This window comes from Cyanistes caeruleus, chromosome 14 (genome assembly GCF_971803275.1).
Source record: "Cyanistes caeruleus chromosome 14, bCyaCae1.hap1.1, whole genome shotgun sequence".
Taxonomy (NCBI): domain Eukaryota; kingdom Metazoa; phylum Chordata; class Aves; order Passeriformes; family Paridae; genus Cyanistes; species Cyanistes caeruleus.
In genome coordinates, this window is record NC_141714.1 from 14,514,963 (window position 1) to 14,532,411 (window position 17,449).

General features: G+C 54.4%; 1 protein-coding gene across 2 annotated transcripts in view; it reads right to left on the reverse strand.

The window, feature by feature from the left end:
• OPHN1 (oligophrenin 1) overlaps window positions 1–17,449 on the reverse strand; it is a 161,055-nt gene that overhangs the window by 117,753 nt on the left and 25,853 nt on the right. For both annotated transcript variants that reach the window (XM_086850957.1, XM_086850956.1), the window contains exons 5-9: window positions 16,566–16,667; window positions 15,532–15,642; window positions 14,768–14,872; window positions 13,676–13,805; window positions 12,186–12,286 (exon numbers count right to left, since the gene is read on the reverse strand). In XM_086850957.1, the coding sequence (XP_086707083.1) occupies window positions 12,186–12,286; window positions 13,676–13,805; window positions 14,768–14,872; window positions 15,532–15,642; window positions 16,566–16,667 (549 nt within the window). The remainder of the gene's footprint in view (window positions 1–12,185; window positions 12,287–13,675; window positions 13,806–14,767; window positions 14,873–15,531; window positions 15,643–16,565; window positions 16,668–17,449) is intronic.

The window sequence follows — 17,449 nt, forward strand, 5'->3', positions numbered from 1 at the left end:
CCGGAGTCCGGAATGGAGTCGGCAACCTGGAAAACCCGGACCGGATTTTTCCCGGAGTCCGGAATGGAGTCGGCAACCTGCAAAACCCGAACCGGATTTTCCCCGGAGTCCGGAATGGAGTCGGTAATTTGGAAAACCCGGACCGGATTTTTCCCGGAGTCCGGAATGGAGTCGGTAATTTGGAAAACCCGGACCGGATTTTTCCCGGAGTCCGGAATGGAGTCGGCAACCTGGAAAACCCGGACCGGATTTTCCCCGGAGTCCGGAATGGAGTCGGCAACCTGGAAAACCCGGACCGGATTTTTCCCGGAGTCCGGAATGGAGTCGGCAACCTGAAAAACCCGGACCGGATTTTTCCCGGAGTCCGGAATGGAGTCGGCAACCTGGAAAACCCGGACCGGATTTTTCCCGGAGTCCGGAATGGAGTCGGTAATTTGGAAAACCCGGACCGGATTTTTCCCGGAGTCCGGAATGGAGTTGGCAACCTGGAAAACCCGGACCGGATTTTTCCCGGAGTCCGGAATGGATTCGGCAACCTGGAAAACCCGGACCGGATTTTCCCCGGAGTCCGGAATGGAGTCGGTAATTTGGAAAACCCGGACCGGATTTTTCCCGGAGTCCGGAATGGAGTCGGCAACCTGGAAAACCCGGACCGGATTTTTCCCGGAGTCCGGAATGGAGTCGGCAACCTGGAAAACCCGGACCGGATTTTTCCCGGAGTCCGGAATGGAGTCGGCAATTCGGAAAACCCGGACCGGATTTTTCCCGGAGTCCGGAATGGAGTCGGTAAGTTGGAAAACCCGGACCGGATTTTTCCCGGAGTCCGGAATGGAGTCGGCAACCTGGAAAACCCGGACCGGATTTTTCCCGGAGTCCGGAATGGAGTCGGCAACCTGGAAAACCCGGACCGGATTTTTCCCGGAGTCCGGAATGGAGTCGGCAACCTGGAAAACCCGGACCGGATTTTCCCCGGAGTCCGGAATGGAGTCGGCAACCTGGAAAACCCGGACCGGATTTTTCCCGGAGTCCGGAATGGAGTCGGCAACCTGGAAAACCCGGACCGGATTTTTCCCGGAGTCCGGAATGGAGTCGGCAACCTGGAAAACCCGGACCGGATTTTTCCCGGAGTCCGGAATGGAGTCGGCAACCTGGAAAACCCGGACCGGATTTTTCCCGGAGTCCGGAATGGAGTCGGCAACCTGGAAAACCCGGACCGGATTTTTCCCGGAGTCCGGAATGGAGTCGGCAACCTGGAAAACCCGGACCGGATTTTTCCCGGAGTCCGGAATGGAGTCGGCAACCTGGGAAACCCGGACCGGATTTTCCCCGGAGTCCGGAATGGAGTCGGTAATTTGGAAAACATGGACCGGATTTTTCCCGGAGTCCGGAATGGAGTCGGCAACCTGCAAAACCCGGACCGGATTTTTCCCGGAGTCCGGAATGGAGTCGGTAATTTGGAAAACCCGGACCGGATTTTTCCCGGAGTCCGGAATGGAGTCGGCAACCTGGAAAACCCGGACCGGATTTTTCCCGGAGTCCGGAATGGAGTCGGTAAGTTGGAAAACCCGGACCGGATTTTTCCCGGAGTCCGGAATGGAGTCGGCAACCTGGAAAACCCGGACCGGATTTTCCCCGGAGTCCGGAATGGAGTCGGCAACCTGGAAAACCCGGACCGGATTTTTCCCGGAGTCCGGAATGGAGTCGGCAACCTGGAAAACCCGGACCGGATTTTTCCCGGAGTCCGGAATGGAGTCGGCAACCTGGAAAACCCGGACCGGATTTTTCCCGGAGTCCGGAATGGAGTCGGCAACATGGAAAACCCGGACCGGATTTTTCCCGGAGTCCGGAATGGAGTCGGCAACCTGGAAAACCCGGACCGGATTTTTCCCGGAGTCCGGAATGGAGTCGGCAACCTGGAAAACCCGGACCGGATTTTCCCCGGAGTCCGGAATGGAGTCGGCAACCTGGAAAACCCGGACCGGATTTTCCCCGGAGTCCGGAATGGAGTCGGTAATTTGGAAAACCCGGACCGGATTTTTCCCGGAGTCCGGAATGGAGTCGGCAACCTGGAAAACCCGGACCGGATTTTTCCCGGAGTCCGGAATGGAGTCGGTAACCTGGAAAACCCGGACCGGATTTTTCCCGGAGTCCGGAATGGAGTCGGTAACCTGGAAAACCCGGACTGGATTTTTCCCGGAGTCCGGAATGGAGTCGGCAATTTGGAAAACCCGGACCGGATTTTCCCCGGAGTCCGGAATGGAGTCGGCAACCTGGAAAACCCGGACCGGATTTTTCCCGGAGTCGGGAATGGAGTCGGTAATTTGGAAAACCCGGACCGGATTTTTCCCGGGGTCCGGAATGGAGTTGGCAACCTGGAAAACCCGGACCGGATTTTTCCCGGAGTCCGGAATGGATTCGGTAAGTTGGAAAACCCGGACCGGATTTTCCCCGGAGTCCGGAATGGAGTCGGTAATTTGGAAAACCCGGACCAGATTTTTCCCGGAGTCCGGAATGGAGTCGGCAACCTGGAAAACCCGGACCGGATTTTTCCCGGAGTCCGGAATGGAGTCGGCAACCTGGAAAACCCGGACCGGATTTTTCCCGGAGTCCGGAATGGAGTCGGCAACCTGGAAAACCCGGACCGGATTTTTCCCGGAGTCCGGAATGGAGTCGGCAACCTGGAAAACCCGGACCGGATTTTTCCCGGAGTCCGGAATGGAGTCGGCAACCTGGAAAACCCGGACCGGATTTTTCCCGGAGTCCGGAATGGAGTCGGCAACCTGGAAAACCCGGACCGGATTTTCCCCGGAGTCCGGAATGGAGTCGGCAACCTGGAAAACCCGGACCGGATTTTTCCCGGAGTCCGGAATGGAGTCGGTAATTTGGAAAACATGGACCGGATTTTTCCCGGAGTCCGGAATGGAGTCGGTAATTTGGAAAACCCGGACCGGATTTTTCCCGGAGTCCGGAATGGAGTCGGCAACCTGGAAAACCCGGACCGGATTTTCCCCGGAGTCCGGAATGGAGTCGGTAATTTGGAAAACCCGGACCGGATTTTTCCCGGAGTCCGGAATGGAGTCGGCAACCTGGAAAACCCGGACCGGATTTTTCCCGGAGTCCGGAATGGAGTCGGCAACCTGGAAAACCCGGACCGGATTTTTCCCGGAGTCCGGAATGGAGTCGGCAACCTGGAAAACCCGGACCGGATTTTTCCCGGAGTCCGGAATGGAGTCGGCAACCTGCAAAACCCGAACCGGATTTTCCCCGGAGTCCGGAATGGAGTCGGCAACCTGGAAAACCCGGACCGGATTTTCCCCGGAGTCCGGAATGGAGTCGGCAACCTGGAAAACCCGGACTGGATTTTTCCCGGAGTCCGGAATGGAGTCGGCAACCTGAAAAACCCGGACCGGATTTTTCCCGGAGTCCGGAATGGAGTCGGCAACCTGGAAAACCCGGACCGGATTTTTCCCGGAGTCCGGAATGGAGTCGGTAATTTGGAAAACCCGGACCGGATTTTTCCCGGAGTCCGGAATGGAGTCGGCAACCTGGAAAACCCGGACCGGATTTTTCCCGGAGTCCGGAATGGAGTCGGCAACCTGGAAAACCCGGACCGGATTTTTCCCGGAGTCCGGAATGGAGTCGGCAACCTGGAAAACCCGGACCGGATTTTCCCCGGAGTCCGGAATGGAGTCGGCAACCTGGAAAACCCGGACCGGATTTTTCCCGGAGTCCGGAATGGAGTCGGTAATTTGGAAAACCCGGACCGGATTTTCCCCGGAGTCCGGAATGGAGTCGGTAATTTGGAAAACCCGGACCGGATTTTTCCCGGAGTCCGGAATGGAGTCGGCAACCTGGAAAACCCGGACCGGATTTTCCCCGGAGTCCGGAATGGAGTCGGCAACCTGGAAAACCCGGACCGGATTTTCCCCGGAGTCCGGAATGGAGTCGGCAACCTGGAAAACCCGGACCGGATTTTTCCCGGAGTCCGGAATGGATTCGGCAACCTGGAAAACCCGGACCGGATTTTCCCCGGAGTCCGGAATGGAGTCGGTAATTTGGAAAACCCGGACCAGATTTTTCCCGGAGTCCGGAATGGAGTCGGCAACCTGGAAAACCCGGACCGGATTTTTCCCGGAGTCCGGAATGGAGTCGGCAACCTGGAAAACCCGGACCGGATTTTTCCCGGAGTCCGGAATGGAGTCGGCAATTCGGAAAACCCGGACCGGATTTTTCCCGGAGTCCGGAATGGAGTCGGCAACCTGGAAAACCCGGACCGGATTTTCCCCGGAGTCCGGAATGGAGTCGGTAATTTGGAAAACCCGGACCGGATTTTTCCCGGAGTCCGGAATGGAGTCGGCAACCTGGAAAACCCAGACCGGATTTTTCCCGGAGTCCGGAATGGAGTCGGCAACCTGGAAAACCCGGACCGGATTTTTCCCGGAGTCCGGAATGGAGTCGGCAACCTGGAAAACCCGGACCGGATTTTTCCCGGAGTCCGGAATGGAGTCGGCAACCTGGAAAACCCTGACCGGATTTTCCCCGAAGTCCGGAATGGAGTCGGCAACCTGGAAAACCCGGACCGGATTTTCCCCGGAGTCCGGAATGGAGTCGGTAATTTGGAAAACATGGACCGGATTTTTCCCGGAGTCCGGAATGGAGTCGGCAACCTGCAAAACCCGGACCGGATTTTTCCCGGAGTCCGGAATGGAGTCGGTAATTTGGAAAACATGGACCGGATTTTTCCCGGAGTCCGGAATGGAGTCGGTAATTTGGAAAACCCGGACCGGATTTTTCCCGGAGTCCGGAATGGAGTCGGCAACCTGGAAAACCCGGACCGGATTTTTCCCGGAGTCCGGAATGGAGTCGGTAAGTTGGAAAACCCGGACCGGATTTTTCCCGGAGTCCGGAATGGAGTCGGCAACCTGGAAAACCCGGACCGGATTTTTCCCGGAGTCCGGAATGGAGTCGGCAACCTGGAAAACCCGGACCGGATTTTTCCCGGAGTCCGGAATGGAGTCGGTAATTTGGAAAACATGGACCGGATTTTTCCCGGAGTCCGGAATGGAGTCGGTAATTTGGAAAACCCGGACCGGATTTTCCCCGGAGTCCGGAATGGAGTCGGCAACCTGGAAAACCCGGACCGGATTTTTCCCGGAGTCCGGAATGGAGTCGGTAAGTTGGAAAACCCGGACCGGATTTTTCCCGGAGTCCGGAATGGAGTCGGCAACCTGGAAAACCCGGACCGGATTTTTCCCGGAGTCCGGAATGGAGTCGGCAACCTGGAAAACCCGGACCGGATTTTTCCCGGAGTCCGGAATGGAGTCGGCAACCTGGAAAACCCGGACCGGATTTTCCCCGGAGTCCGGAATGGAGTCGGTAATTTGGAAAACATGGACCGGATTTTTCCCGGAGTCCGGAATGGAGTCGGCAACCTGCAAAACCCGGACCGGATTTTTCCCGGAGTCCGGAATGGAGTCGGTAATTTGGAAAACATGGACCGGATTTTTCCCGGAGTCCGGAATGGAGTCGGTAATTTGGAAAACCCGGACCGGATTTTTCCCGGAGTCCGGAATGGAGTCGGCAACCTGGAAAACCCGGACCGGATTTTTCCCGGAGTCCGGAATGGAGTCGGCAACCTGGAAAACCCGGACCGGATTTTCCCCGGAGTCCGGAATGGAGTCGGTAATTTGGAAAACCCGGACCGGATTTTTCCCGGAGTCCGGAATGGAGTCGGTAATTTGGAAAACCCGGACCGGATTTTTCCCGGAGTCCGGAATGGAGTCGGCAACCTGGAAAACCCGGACCGGATTTTTCCCGGAGTCCGGAATGGAGTCGGCAACCTGGAAAACCCGGACCGGATTTTTCCCGGAGTCCGGAATGGAGTCGGTAAGTTGGAAAACCCGGACCGGATTTTTCCCGGAGTCCGGAATGGAGTCGGTAATTTGGAAAACCCGGACCGGATTTTTCCCGGAGTCCGGAATGGAGTCGGTAATTTGGAAAACCCGGACCGGATTTTTCCCGGAGTCCGGAATGGAGTCGGCAACCTGGAAAACCCGGACCGGATTTTCCCCGGAGTCCGGAATGGAGTCGGCAACCTGGAAAACCCGGACCGGATTTTTCCCGGAGTCCGGAATGGAGTCGGCAACCTGAAAAACCCGGACCGGATTTTTCCCGGAGTCCGGAATGGAGTCGGCAACCTGGAAAACCCGGACCGGATTGTTCCCGGAGTCCGGAATGGAGTCGGTAATTTGGAAAACCCGGACCGGATTTTTCCCGGAGTCCGGAATGGAGTCGGCAACCTGGAAAACCCGGACCGGATTTTTCCCGGAGTCCGGAATGGAGTCGGCAACCTGGAAAACCCGGACCGGATTTTTCCCGGAGTCCGGAATGGAGTCGGTAATTTGGAAAACCCGGACCGGATTTTTCCCGGAGTCCGGAATGGAGTCGGCAACCTGGAAAACCCGGACCGGATTTTTCCCGGAGTCCGGAATGGAGTCGGTAATTTGGAAAACCCGGACCGGATTTTTCCCGGAGTCCGGAATGGAGTCGGCAACCTGGAAAACCCGGACCGGATTTTTCCCGGAGTCCGGAATGGAGTCGGCAACCTGGAAAACCCGGACCGGATTTTTCCCGGAGTCCGGAATGGAGTCGGCAACCTGGAAAACCCGGACCGGATTTTTCCCGGAGTCCGGAATGGAGTCGGTAATTTGGAAAACCCGGACCGGATTTTTCCCGGTGTCCGGAATGGAGTCGGCAACCTGGAAAACCCGGACTGGATTTTTCCCGGAGTCCGGAATGGAGTCGGCAACCTGGAAAACCCGGACCGGATTTTTCTCGGAGTCCGGAATGGAGTCGGTAAGTTGGAAAACCCGGACCGGATTTTTCCCGGAGTCCGGAATGGAGTTGGCAACCTGGAAAACCCGGACCGGATTTTTCCCGGAGTCCGGAATGGATTCGGTAAGTTGGAAAACCCGGACCGGATTTTCCCCGGAGTCCGGAATGGAGTCGGTAATTTGGAAAACCCGGACCGGATTTTTCCCGGAGTCCGGAATGGAGTCGGCAACCTGGAAAACCCGGACCGGATTTTTCCCGGAGTCCGGAATGGAGTCGGCAACCTGGAAAACCCGGACCGGATTTTTCCCGGAGTCCGGAATGGAGTCGGCAATTCGGAAAACCCGGACCGGATTTTTCCCGGAGTCCGGAATGGAGTCGGCAACCTGGAAAACCTGGACCGGATTTTCCCCGGAGTCCGGAATGGAGTCGGTAATTTGGAAAACCCGGACCGGATTTTTCCCGGAGTCCGGAATGGAGTCGGCAACCTGGAAAACCCGGACCGGATTTTTCCCGGAGTCCGGAATGGAGTCGGCAACCTGGAAAACCCGGACCGGATTTTTCCCGGAGTCCGGAATGGAGTCGGCAACCTGGAAAACCCGGACCGGATTTTTCCCGGAGTCCGGAATGGAGTCGGCAACCTGGAAAACCCGGACCGGATTTTTCCCGGAGTCCGGAATGGAGTCGGCAACCTGGAAAACCCGGACCGGATTTTTCCCGGAGTCCGGAATGGAGTCGGCAACCTGGAAAACCCGGACCGGATTTTCCCCGGAGTCCGGAATGGAGTCGGCAACCTGGAAAACCCGGACCGGATTTTCCCCGAAGTCCGGAATGGAGTCGGCAACCTGGAAAACCCGGACCGGATTTTTCCCGGAGTCCGGAATGGAGTCGGTAATTTGGAAAACATGGACCGGATTTTTCCCGGAGTCCGGAATGGAGTCGGTAATTTGGAAAACCCGGACCGGATTTTTCCCGGAGTCCGGAATGGAGTCGGTAATTTGGAAAACCCGGACCGGATTTTTCCCGGAGTCCGGAATGGAGTCGGTAATTTGGAAAACCCGGACCGGATTTTTCCCGGAGTCCGGAATGGAGTCGGCAACCTGGAAAACCCGGACCGGATTTTTCCCGGAGTCCGGAATGGAGTCGGTAATTTGGAAAACCCGGACCGGATTTTTCCCGGAGTCCGGAATGGAGTCGGCAACCTGGAAAACCCGGACCGGATTTTTCCCGGAGTCCGGAATGGAGTCGGCAACCTGGAAAACCCGGACCGGATTTTTCCCGGAGTCCGGAATGGAGTCGGCAACCTGGAAAACCCGGACCGGATTTTTCCCGGAGTCCGGAATGGAGTCGGCAACCTGGAAAACCCGGACCGGATTTTCCCCGGAGTCCGGAATGGAGTCGGTAATTTGGAAAACCCGGACCGGATTTTTCCCGGAGTCCGGAATGGAGTCGGTAATTTGGAAAACCCGGACCGGATTTTTCCCGGAGTCCGGAATGGAGTCGGCAACCTGGAAAACCCGGACCGGATTTTTCCCGGAGTCCGGAATGGAGTCGGCAACCTGGAAAACCCGGACCGGATTTTTCCCGGAGTCCGGAATGGAGTCGGTAATTTGGAAAACCCGGACCGGATTTTTCCCGGAGTCCGGAATGGAGTCGGCAACCTGGAAAACCCGGACCGGATTTTTCCCGGAGTCCGGAATGGAGTCGGTAATTTGGAAAACCCGGACCGGATTTTTCCCGGAGTCCGGAATGGAGTCGGCAACCTGGAAAACCCGGACCGGATTTTTCCCGGAATCCGGAATGGAGTCGGCAACCTGGAAAACCCGGACCGGATTTTTCCCGGAGTCCGGAATGGAGTCGGTAATTTGGAAAACCCGGACCGGATTTTTCCCGGAGTCCGGAATGGAGTCGGCAACCTGGAAAACCCGGACCGGATTTTTCCCGGAGTCCGGAATGGAGTCGGCAACCTGGAAAACCCGGACCGGATTTTCCCCGGAGTCCGGAATGGAGTCGGCAACCTGGAAAACCCGGACCGGATTTTTCCCGGAGTCCGGAATGGAGTCGGTAATTTGGAAAACCCGGACCGGATTTTTCCCGGAGTCCGGAATGGAGTCGGCAACCTGGAAAACCCGGACCGGATTTTTCCCGGAGTCCGGAATGGAGTCGGCAACCTGGAAAACCCGGACCGGATTTTTCCCGGAGTTCGGAATGGAGTCGGCAACCTGGAAAACCCGGACCGGATTTTTCCCGGAGTCCGGAATGGAGTCGGTAAGTTTGAAAACATGGACCGGATTTTTCCCGGAGTCCGGAATGGAGTCGGTAATTTGGAAAACCCGGACCGGATTTTTCCCGGAGTCCGGAATGGAGTCGGCAATTCGGAAAACCCGGACCGGATTTTTCCCGGAGTCCGGAATGGAGTCGGCAACCTGGAAAACCCGGACCGGATTTTCCCCGGAGTCCGGAATGGAGTCGGTAATTTGGAAAACCCGGACCGGATTTTTCCCGGAGTCCGGAATGGAGTCGGCAACCTGGAAAACCCGAACCGGATTTTTCCCGGAGTCCGGAATGGAGTCGGCAACCTGGAAAACCCGGACCGGATTTTTCCCGGAGTCCGGAATGGAGTCGGTAATTTGGAAAACATGGACCGGATTTTTCCCGGAGTCCGGAATGGAGTCGGTAATTTGGAAAACCCGGACCGGATTTTTCCCGGAGTCCGGAATGGAGTCGGCAATTCGGAAAACCCGGACCGGATTTTTCCCGGAGTCCGGAATGGAGTCGGCAACCTGGAAAACCCGGACCGGATTTTTCCCGGAGTCCGGAATGGAGTCGGCAACCTGGAAAACCCGGACCGGATTTTCCCCGGAGTCCGGAATGGAGTCGGTAATTTGGAAAACCCGGACCGGATTTTTCCCGGAGTCCGGAATGGAGTCGGTAATTTGGAAAACCCGGACCGGATTTTTCCCGGAGTCCGGAATGGAGTCGGCAACCTGGAAAACCCGGACCGGATTTTTCCCGGAGTCCGGAATGGAGTCGGCAACCTGGAAAACCCGGACCGGATTTTCCCCGGAGTCCGGAATGGAGTCGGTAATTTGGAAAACCCGGACCGGATTTTTCCCAGAGTCCGGAATGGAGTCGGCAATTTGGAAAACCCGGACCGGATTTTCCCCGGAGTCCGGAATGGAGTCGGCAACCTGGAAAACCCGGACCGGATTTTTCCCGGAGTCCGGAATGGAGTCGGCAACCTGGAAAACCCGGACCGGATTGTTCCCGGAGTCCGGAATGGAGTCGGCAACCTGGAAAACCCGGACCGGATTTTTCCCGGAGTCCGGAATGGAGTCGGCAACCTGGAAAACCCGGACCGGATTTTCCCCGGAGTCCGGAATGGAGTCGGCAACCTGGAAAACCCGGACCGGATTTTTCCCGGAGTCCGGAATGGAGTCGGTAATTTGGAAAACCCGGACCGGATTTTTCCCGGAGTCCGGAATGGAGTCGGTAATTTGGAAAACCCGGACCGGATTTTTCCCGGAGTCCGGAATGGAGTCGGCAACCTGGAAAACCCGGACCGGATTGTTCCCGAAGTCCGGAATGGAGTCGGCAACCTGGAAAACCCGGACCGGATTTTTCTCGGAGTCCGGAATGGAGTCGGTAATTTGGAAAACCCGGACCGGATTTTTCCCGGAGTCCGGAATGGAGTCGGCAACCTGGAAAACCCGGACCGGATTTTTCCCGGAGTCCGGAATGGAGTCGGCAACCTGGAAAACCCGGACCGGATTTTTCCCGGAGTCCGGAATGGAGTCGGCAACCTGGAAAACCCGGACCGGATTTTTCCCGGAGTCCGGAATGGAGTCGGCAACCTGGAAAACCCGGACCGGATTTTTCCCGGAGTCCGGAATGGAGTCGGCAACCTGGAAAACCCGGACCGGATTTTTCCCGGAGTCCGGAATGGAGTCGGCAACCTGGAAAACCCGGACCGGATTTTCCCCGGAGTCCAGAATGGAGTCGGCAACCTGGAAAACCCGGACCGGATTTTCCCCGGAGTCCGGAATGGAGTCAGCAACCTGGAAAACCCGGACCGGATTTTTCCCGGAGTCCGGAATGGAGTCGGTAATTTGGAAAACCCGGACCGGATTTTTCCCGGAGTCCGGAATGGAGTCGGCAACCTGGAAAACCCGGACCGGATTTTCCCCGGAGTCCGGAATGGAGTCGGTAATTTGGAAAACCCGGACCGGATTTTTCCCGGAGTCCGGAATGGAGTCGGCAATTCGGAAAACCCGGACCGGATTTTTCCCGGAGTCCGGAATGGAGTCGGCAACCTGGAAAACCCGGACCGGATTTTTCCCGGAGTCCGGAATGGAGTCGGCAACCTGGAAAACCCGGACCGGATTTTTCCCGGAGTCCGGAATGGAGTCGGCAACCTGGAAAACCCGGACCGGATTTTTCCCGGAGTCCGGAATGGAGTCGGCAACCTGGAAAACCCGGACCGGATTTTCCCCGGAGTCCGGAATGGAGTCGGTAATTTGGAAAACCCGGACCGGATTTTTCCCGGAGTCCGGAATGGAGTCGGTAATTTGGAAAACCCGGACCGGATTTTTCCCGGAGTCCGGAATGGAGTCGGCAACCTGGAAAACCCGGACCGGATTTTTCCCGGAGTCCGGAATGGAGTCGGCAACCTGGAAAACCCGGACCGGATTTTTCCCGGAGTCCGGAATGGAGTCGGTAATTTGGAAAACATGGACCGGATTTTTCCCGGAGTCCGGAATGGAGTCGGTAATTTGGAAAACCCGGACCGGATTTTTCCCGGAGTCCGGAATGGAGTCGGTAATTTGGAAAACTCGGCCCTTTCCTCTCCCTACACTGTCCCAGCCTCACAGAACCAGTGCTGAGAGCAGAAATTAAACCACAAACCAGTGCTGTGAGCACATGCTGAGGTAAGGAAATGCTGCAGTTGGAAGCAGTAGCTCCCATAGTACCTTGAGTCATTCCGGCACTTCAGTGGCTGCCACAGTTTTTGTGGCTCCCAGCCCCTGTGCACAGGGAAGGAGCAACATCAGCTGCTCCAGAGAGGCACCAGCTTCACCCCAGACCAAACTCACGGGCCAGCACAGTCTCGTATCTCTCATGTCACACAGCCCAGGTCTGCTGCCAAGCCCTGCAGGGCCTGGGCTCCCAGGGACACAGTGGAGTGAGACCTCTCCTCACAGGGGTGCCTCTTCCAGGTGACAAAGTGCCCTGTGGAGGCAGGGAGGGGACAGAGCCCACCCCTCTGCAGGGTCAGCTGTTACGGGGACGGAGGCCATACATGGGTGGAAGGTGGGCCTGGTGGTTGGGTCAGTGTTTGCCAACATCAAACTCACCTGCTTAGCTCCAGGCTTCTGGTCTATGGGTGTCATCCGTAAGGTTTTTGCCTCTTTTTCGTACTGGCAGTAATACTTCACCCAGGAGATGCCCAGCGCCCCTGCAGAACACGTGAGAGTTCGGAATCAGGGACAGGGCTGCAGCTGAGTGCAGTCAGCAAGGCATGGGCAGTGCTGCCCACATGTCCTCTCCTCTCTGGGGATGGACACTGCCAGCCCCGAGGGACATCTCCCTCGAAGATGTCTCCATGGGCAAAAGCCAGGAGAATAAGAGGAGAGGAGGAGGAGAAAGGGGAGGAGCTGAAGAGAGAAGCAGGAGGAGAGGAGGAGATGGAGGAAGGGAGGAGGAGAAAGGAAGAGAAGGACAGCAGCTGCCTTCAGCACCCTCCCAGCTCCCTGCTGGTGAAAGGGCGTTTGTGGGACTCTGACCACAAGCCAGGCTGGTTTGGCCAAGCCCAGCCAAGACCTACACTGGCAGGATCCTACATGTCCTGAATGTCTGTTTCACAAACCTCACTACTTTTTCCTGTGGGTGAAAACTCAATAATAAAGACAACAGCAGCTTTAAAATACTCTGAAGTTCCTATTTCGGGATTCATTGACACTTTTCTCTGTTTTCTTACCTGAATCCCTTTATAGGAAATAATTCAACTGGTATTTTTTCCTGTAATTTGTTTTTAAGTTGCAACCGTCAGGAAGAACAACTCTTCATACTTTATTTATAGGGAAGCATAAATAGAGGCAGCAAATAGCCACTGGCCTGCAGGAACATGCCACATTTGGGATCTAAAATTACTGACTGTGCTTTCTTTTAAAAGCAAGATAAACAGACATATATTTGTATAAATAGATTTCTATCTAGGATTAAAAATGAATGCTTACAAAGTTGTCTGTAGCCTCAGAGGTCACGATTTTGTATAGACTTATGTCCCCTGAGCATTCCTGCTGCATGGCCATTGAGAGCTGCAGGAAGGGTTTGGAAAAAGCTGTATTTGGTCTGATTTGATTCTGCTCAGAATTACAAGTTTCGCTCTGAGCAGCTTAACTCAGCACTGGTTCCACCTTGGCTGTGCTCAGCTGCCTGCAGAGGCTGCCAGAGGGAGGCTGGGCAGGACACCAGATTCATCCTGGTAAAACACAGCCAAGGCAGAGCCTGCCAGAGCTCCAGGCTCTGGAGTCATAAATCCCATCTCATTGGAGCGCAGGGCAATTAGCCCTGTGCTGTCACAGATAAGTCACTTGGACAAAGCTCGGTGCCACTGCTGACAAAGCTGAGGCTGCTGGTGCTTCGCCAGGCACTGCAGCAGTGACACCTCGGGCACTGGCAGAAGGTGACACCCTGGGCATGCCGTGCCCTGGCAGTGCTGACACCCCCTGCAGCAGGGCTGGCCTGGGCAGAGATGCTGAATACAGCCCACAGCTGGGTTATGTCAGGGCAGCCCAGGCCTGCACGTTCCCTGTTGCATCCAGGTGCATCCCAAAGCCATTACATTTCTCCTGAGTGTACAGGTAGCCCTCTATGGTCGGCTGCCCGGGCAGCTTGCAGGTTAGAGGCGCTTCCTTCATCCTCTTCTTCAGATCTTCCAGCTCCTCCCGTGTGCTGGAAAAGTGATTCCTTGTCTGGTAACAGAAAACAAACAGAAACATATTTGAACATGAGCAAAAAGTGAGCAGTAGGTCATTTATTCCTAGATAAATCTGCAGTGCTGTAGCAGAAATGAGTCAGTTCCCAAGGTACGAAACATGGAAGCCACTCCACAAATCCACATGGAAACTGGCTAGAAGAACCACTGAGCTCTAAGGGATGACTGAAGAGACACATTGTGTGCAGAGATGGTGCTGGAGTGCCACAGCTGGGAGGCCACTTGTTCCCTTAATTAAGGAACTTCAGCACGTTCCAAGGCTGGCTGGAGCAGAGGCAGCAGCTGAGCTCCTGTTCACACTGTTGCTCAGGTAACAGGTGTGTTCTGCTCCCAAAGGTGTTGATTCCCAAAGGATCATGCTACACTGCTTAGGATGAAAGAGTCACATCAACAGGGGGTACAAAATCCAGGCATTTTGATGGAGTACTACCTGGACCAATTAATGAGCCACCAGCAAAACCATCTTGGCTCAGATTTATGGCTGTTGTTCCACAGAAATGAAGAACAGACAGGAAAGACTGAGGATAAAAAAAAAGGACTCAGATATTCTACCCCATGAACACACTTGGCCAACAGAGGAGCTTACCAAAGCACGTAGCAAGCCTGTAGGAAGCCAATACCATTAAGATCAAGGTTAGAGGCCTTAGAGTACAATTTCAATCTTGTGAAACTGAAAGAAAATCTCAGGCTTGTTTATGCACCAGGTTAAATGATGCAACTGCAGTAGCCCCTTCCAGAGAAAATAATTTCACAGACATGGGAACTGTCCCATGCAGGAGAGGGGAAAACCCACATGAACTGAGAAGGAAATAACGGTATCTGCAACAATGCAAACATGGCCAGACTGCTTGGGTGGAAAGACCTTGCCATCAGAGGTGTGTAAATCCAAATGAGAATAGAAGTCACAAAGAAAAGTCCTTCAGCTGGGCAGGGACTCACGTTCTGCAGGCTGAGCTGGAGCTGCTGCTTGTATGGGAGGAAATCCTGCGTCAGCTCCACTGTCAGGTTGTTGTAAGTGAAGAGGCTGTGGAGAAATGCCAGCACCTGCAATGGGGGGAAGTGACACACTGAACTTCTGTGTTTATAATGGAAGCAGGGATGGACAGAGTGTGGGGTTACAGAAATTACATATACAAATATTTTTTCCTCACAACTTTGGAATGCCAGCCTTGGTACAGCTTATCCACCACAGTGTTCCTAAAGCCCAAGGTACCACCCACACATCTGTCTGAAAAAAACACCCAGAAGGAAAGAGCCTGCAGGGAGACCCAGAGAAGATCTGCAGAGTGCTCATCCACAAGATCCACAGGATCCCACACTCCACTGCAGCTGGCACTGGGGCAGAGCCACCACCCTGGGCTGGGACCCTGCAGGCCAGGCTGGCACAGGTGAGCAGGGCAGGTCTGTCCCTCTGCAGACAGTACTTACCAAACCCAAGGGGGCCAGGATAAGCCATAACAAGACCTGTAGCTCTGTACAGTGTTCAACCTGTTCCTCAGGATCCACAGACAGCCAGAAGAAACAGGACTGGGGCTTCACAGTGCTCCAAGCACCACTAAGGCTATCAAGTTGCAGCAAGCCAAGGGTGCAGGGTTAACTCCTGCCCCACAGGACCTAATCCAGCCTGGAAACTCATCCCTTCCTGCCACTGCCAGCACATCTGAGAATCAACCAATGAGACTGAGAGAAAAGGAAACTCCTACCGGCTCCACAATACTGAATTTCTTGCTTTCTTGTACTTCCTGGATCTGGTACACGTACTCGAGGGAGGACTCAAAGAAATTGTGTCTCTCTTTGTCCACCTGAAGGTCAGCCTGGAAGAAAGAGGGAAAGGTGGAAAAAGAAAATACATCACATGTAGTTTGAAAATATTTGACTTGCTTTTGTCTGTCAGCCCACACATAATTCAGTCCTCACTAAAAACCTGTCTGGTGTCCAGCTGTGAACTGGAACTCTGGATATTCTTCTAAGTCTGACCATTTCTTGCTCCCTTTCATTCAAGGGTCCAAAACCTCTTCTCACTCTCCAAGGACAAGGTTTTCCCAAAGCTCATTTATTATTTTAGCACAAACCTCTTCTCCTGACAAGGCCACCATCACCACCCTCTTGCCTGACTCCATCTGTGTCCCAGAACCAGCAATTCTGGAGCTGCAGCAGTGGCAGGAGCACACAATGCTCCCAGAGCTCACACACCAGAGCCTTGCAGACATGCTCATAGGTTCATTTGACAACTGGTCTGACAGATCTGACCAGATCCAGCTGCTCTGGTGTGGGCTGGAACAGCTGGGTTTCCTTCTTTGCTGCAATGTGCCTGCAGCAGCACCAGCTGGAAGGAACCCCCCTCCTCTGCCTGCCCCCACAGGCACCCAAAGGCACCAGCAGCAAGGCAGGATGCCAGGCCAACAAAAGGAATAATAACTGGTTACTTTTCAGCCAGAGCACTTCCCCCAGGTGAAAGGGTGGCCACTCCCCAGCTGTGCCAGTGCCACTGGTCACTGCCCTTCACCATCAAGGTGACAACAAGCAATGACAATGTCTAAAGCCACTACCAGCATCCAACAGACCCAGGAGAACTATGAAGTTGATCTCCCCGGTCTCACAGAGAATCCAGGCTTTGGGTAGATTTCACTGATTATCAATTTCAACAGGTTACTGGAAGGGATGATTCCTCTCCCTTCTTTTAAAACCTAGGTGCTGTTGCTTCTGGACCTAACTCTGAGAAAAATTCCATACACACCTCCTGTAACTGAGATTCCTTCTTTTTGGAAGACAAATGCAAGTGGCGATCCAGCATAGAGTAAAACTTCTCACCATCCTTCTCAAACTTTTTCTTCCTTTCCTGCAAGAGGTTGAAGCAGAACCAGTTATTGGCATTTTCCAGATAAGAACATGCATCAACACCAAGATCCTTTGTGCAATTCTGTATTCCCGTGGACAAATTCTGCCAACACAGCCAAATGAGAAGGCCACTTCTCATTTGCTCTGCTTTCACAGCTCCTTGCCTATCTTGGATGCAATTACACCTCAAGACCCAGTCTAGCAATACTCTGTGGCACAAGAAGTATTTTTTCATGCCAACATCATGGCAAAAAGCCCCACTGATGAGGTGCTGTTCCCTCTCTCAATCTCTTAATATCCAGTAAACTGAAGATGTACTCATACATCAAAAACCTGCTCACCATCTCCTGACATGCTATTCACACAGCCCAGAAACAACTGGGCAAACACTGAAATGTCAGAGGCACGTCAAGGTCAAGAAAAGGTTCATTAGATTTCGGCAACTTTCTGTTCTAAAGAGTTTATCATCTGTTTCTGAAGAGTACCAGAGGGAAAGCAGAAGCCTGGCAGGTCGACAGACAGGCAGGAAATCCTCATCTGCCTGTCAGCAGTGGTGCAAAGAGAGCACAAATGAGTGAAAGCAGCAAACAGAGACACTCAAGAAGGAACCCTGGGAGCAGGCAGGGAGCAGCAGAACTGAGCACCAGGCTGCTGGCTCCTGCCTTGCACTGACTGTGACACTGGTGATCACAAAAAAAAAAAAAACCAGAGCAGGGGCCAGCTTGACAAATACCCACTTCAGATGGTATCTGACATATCAGGGATTCCTGGAAGGCAACTAAA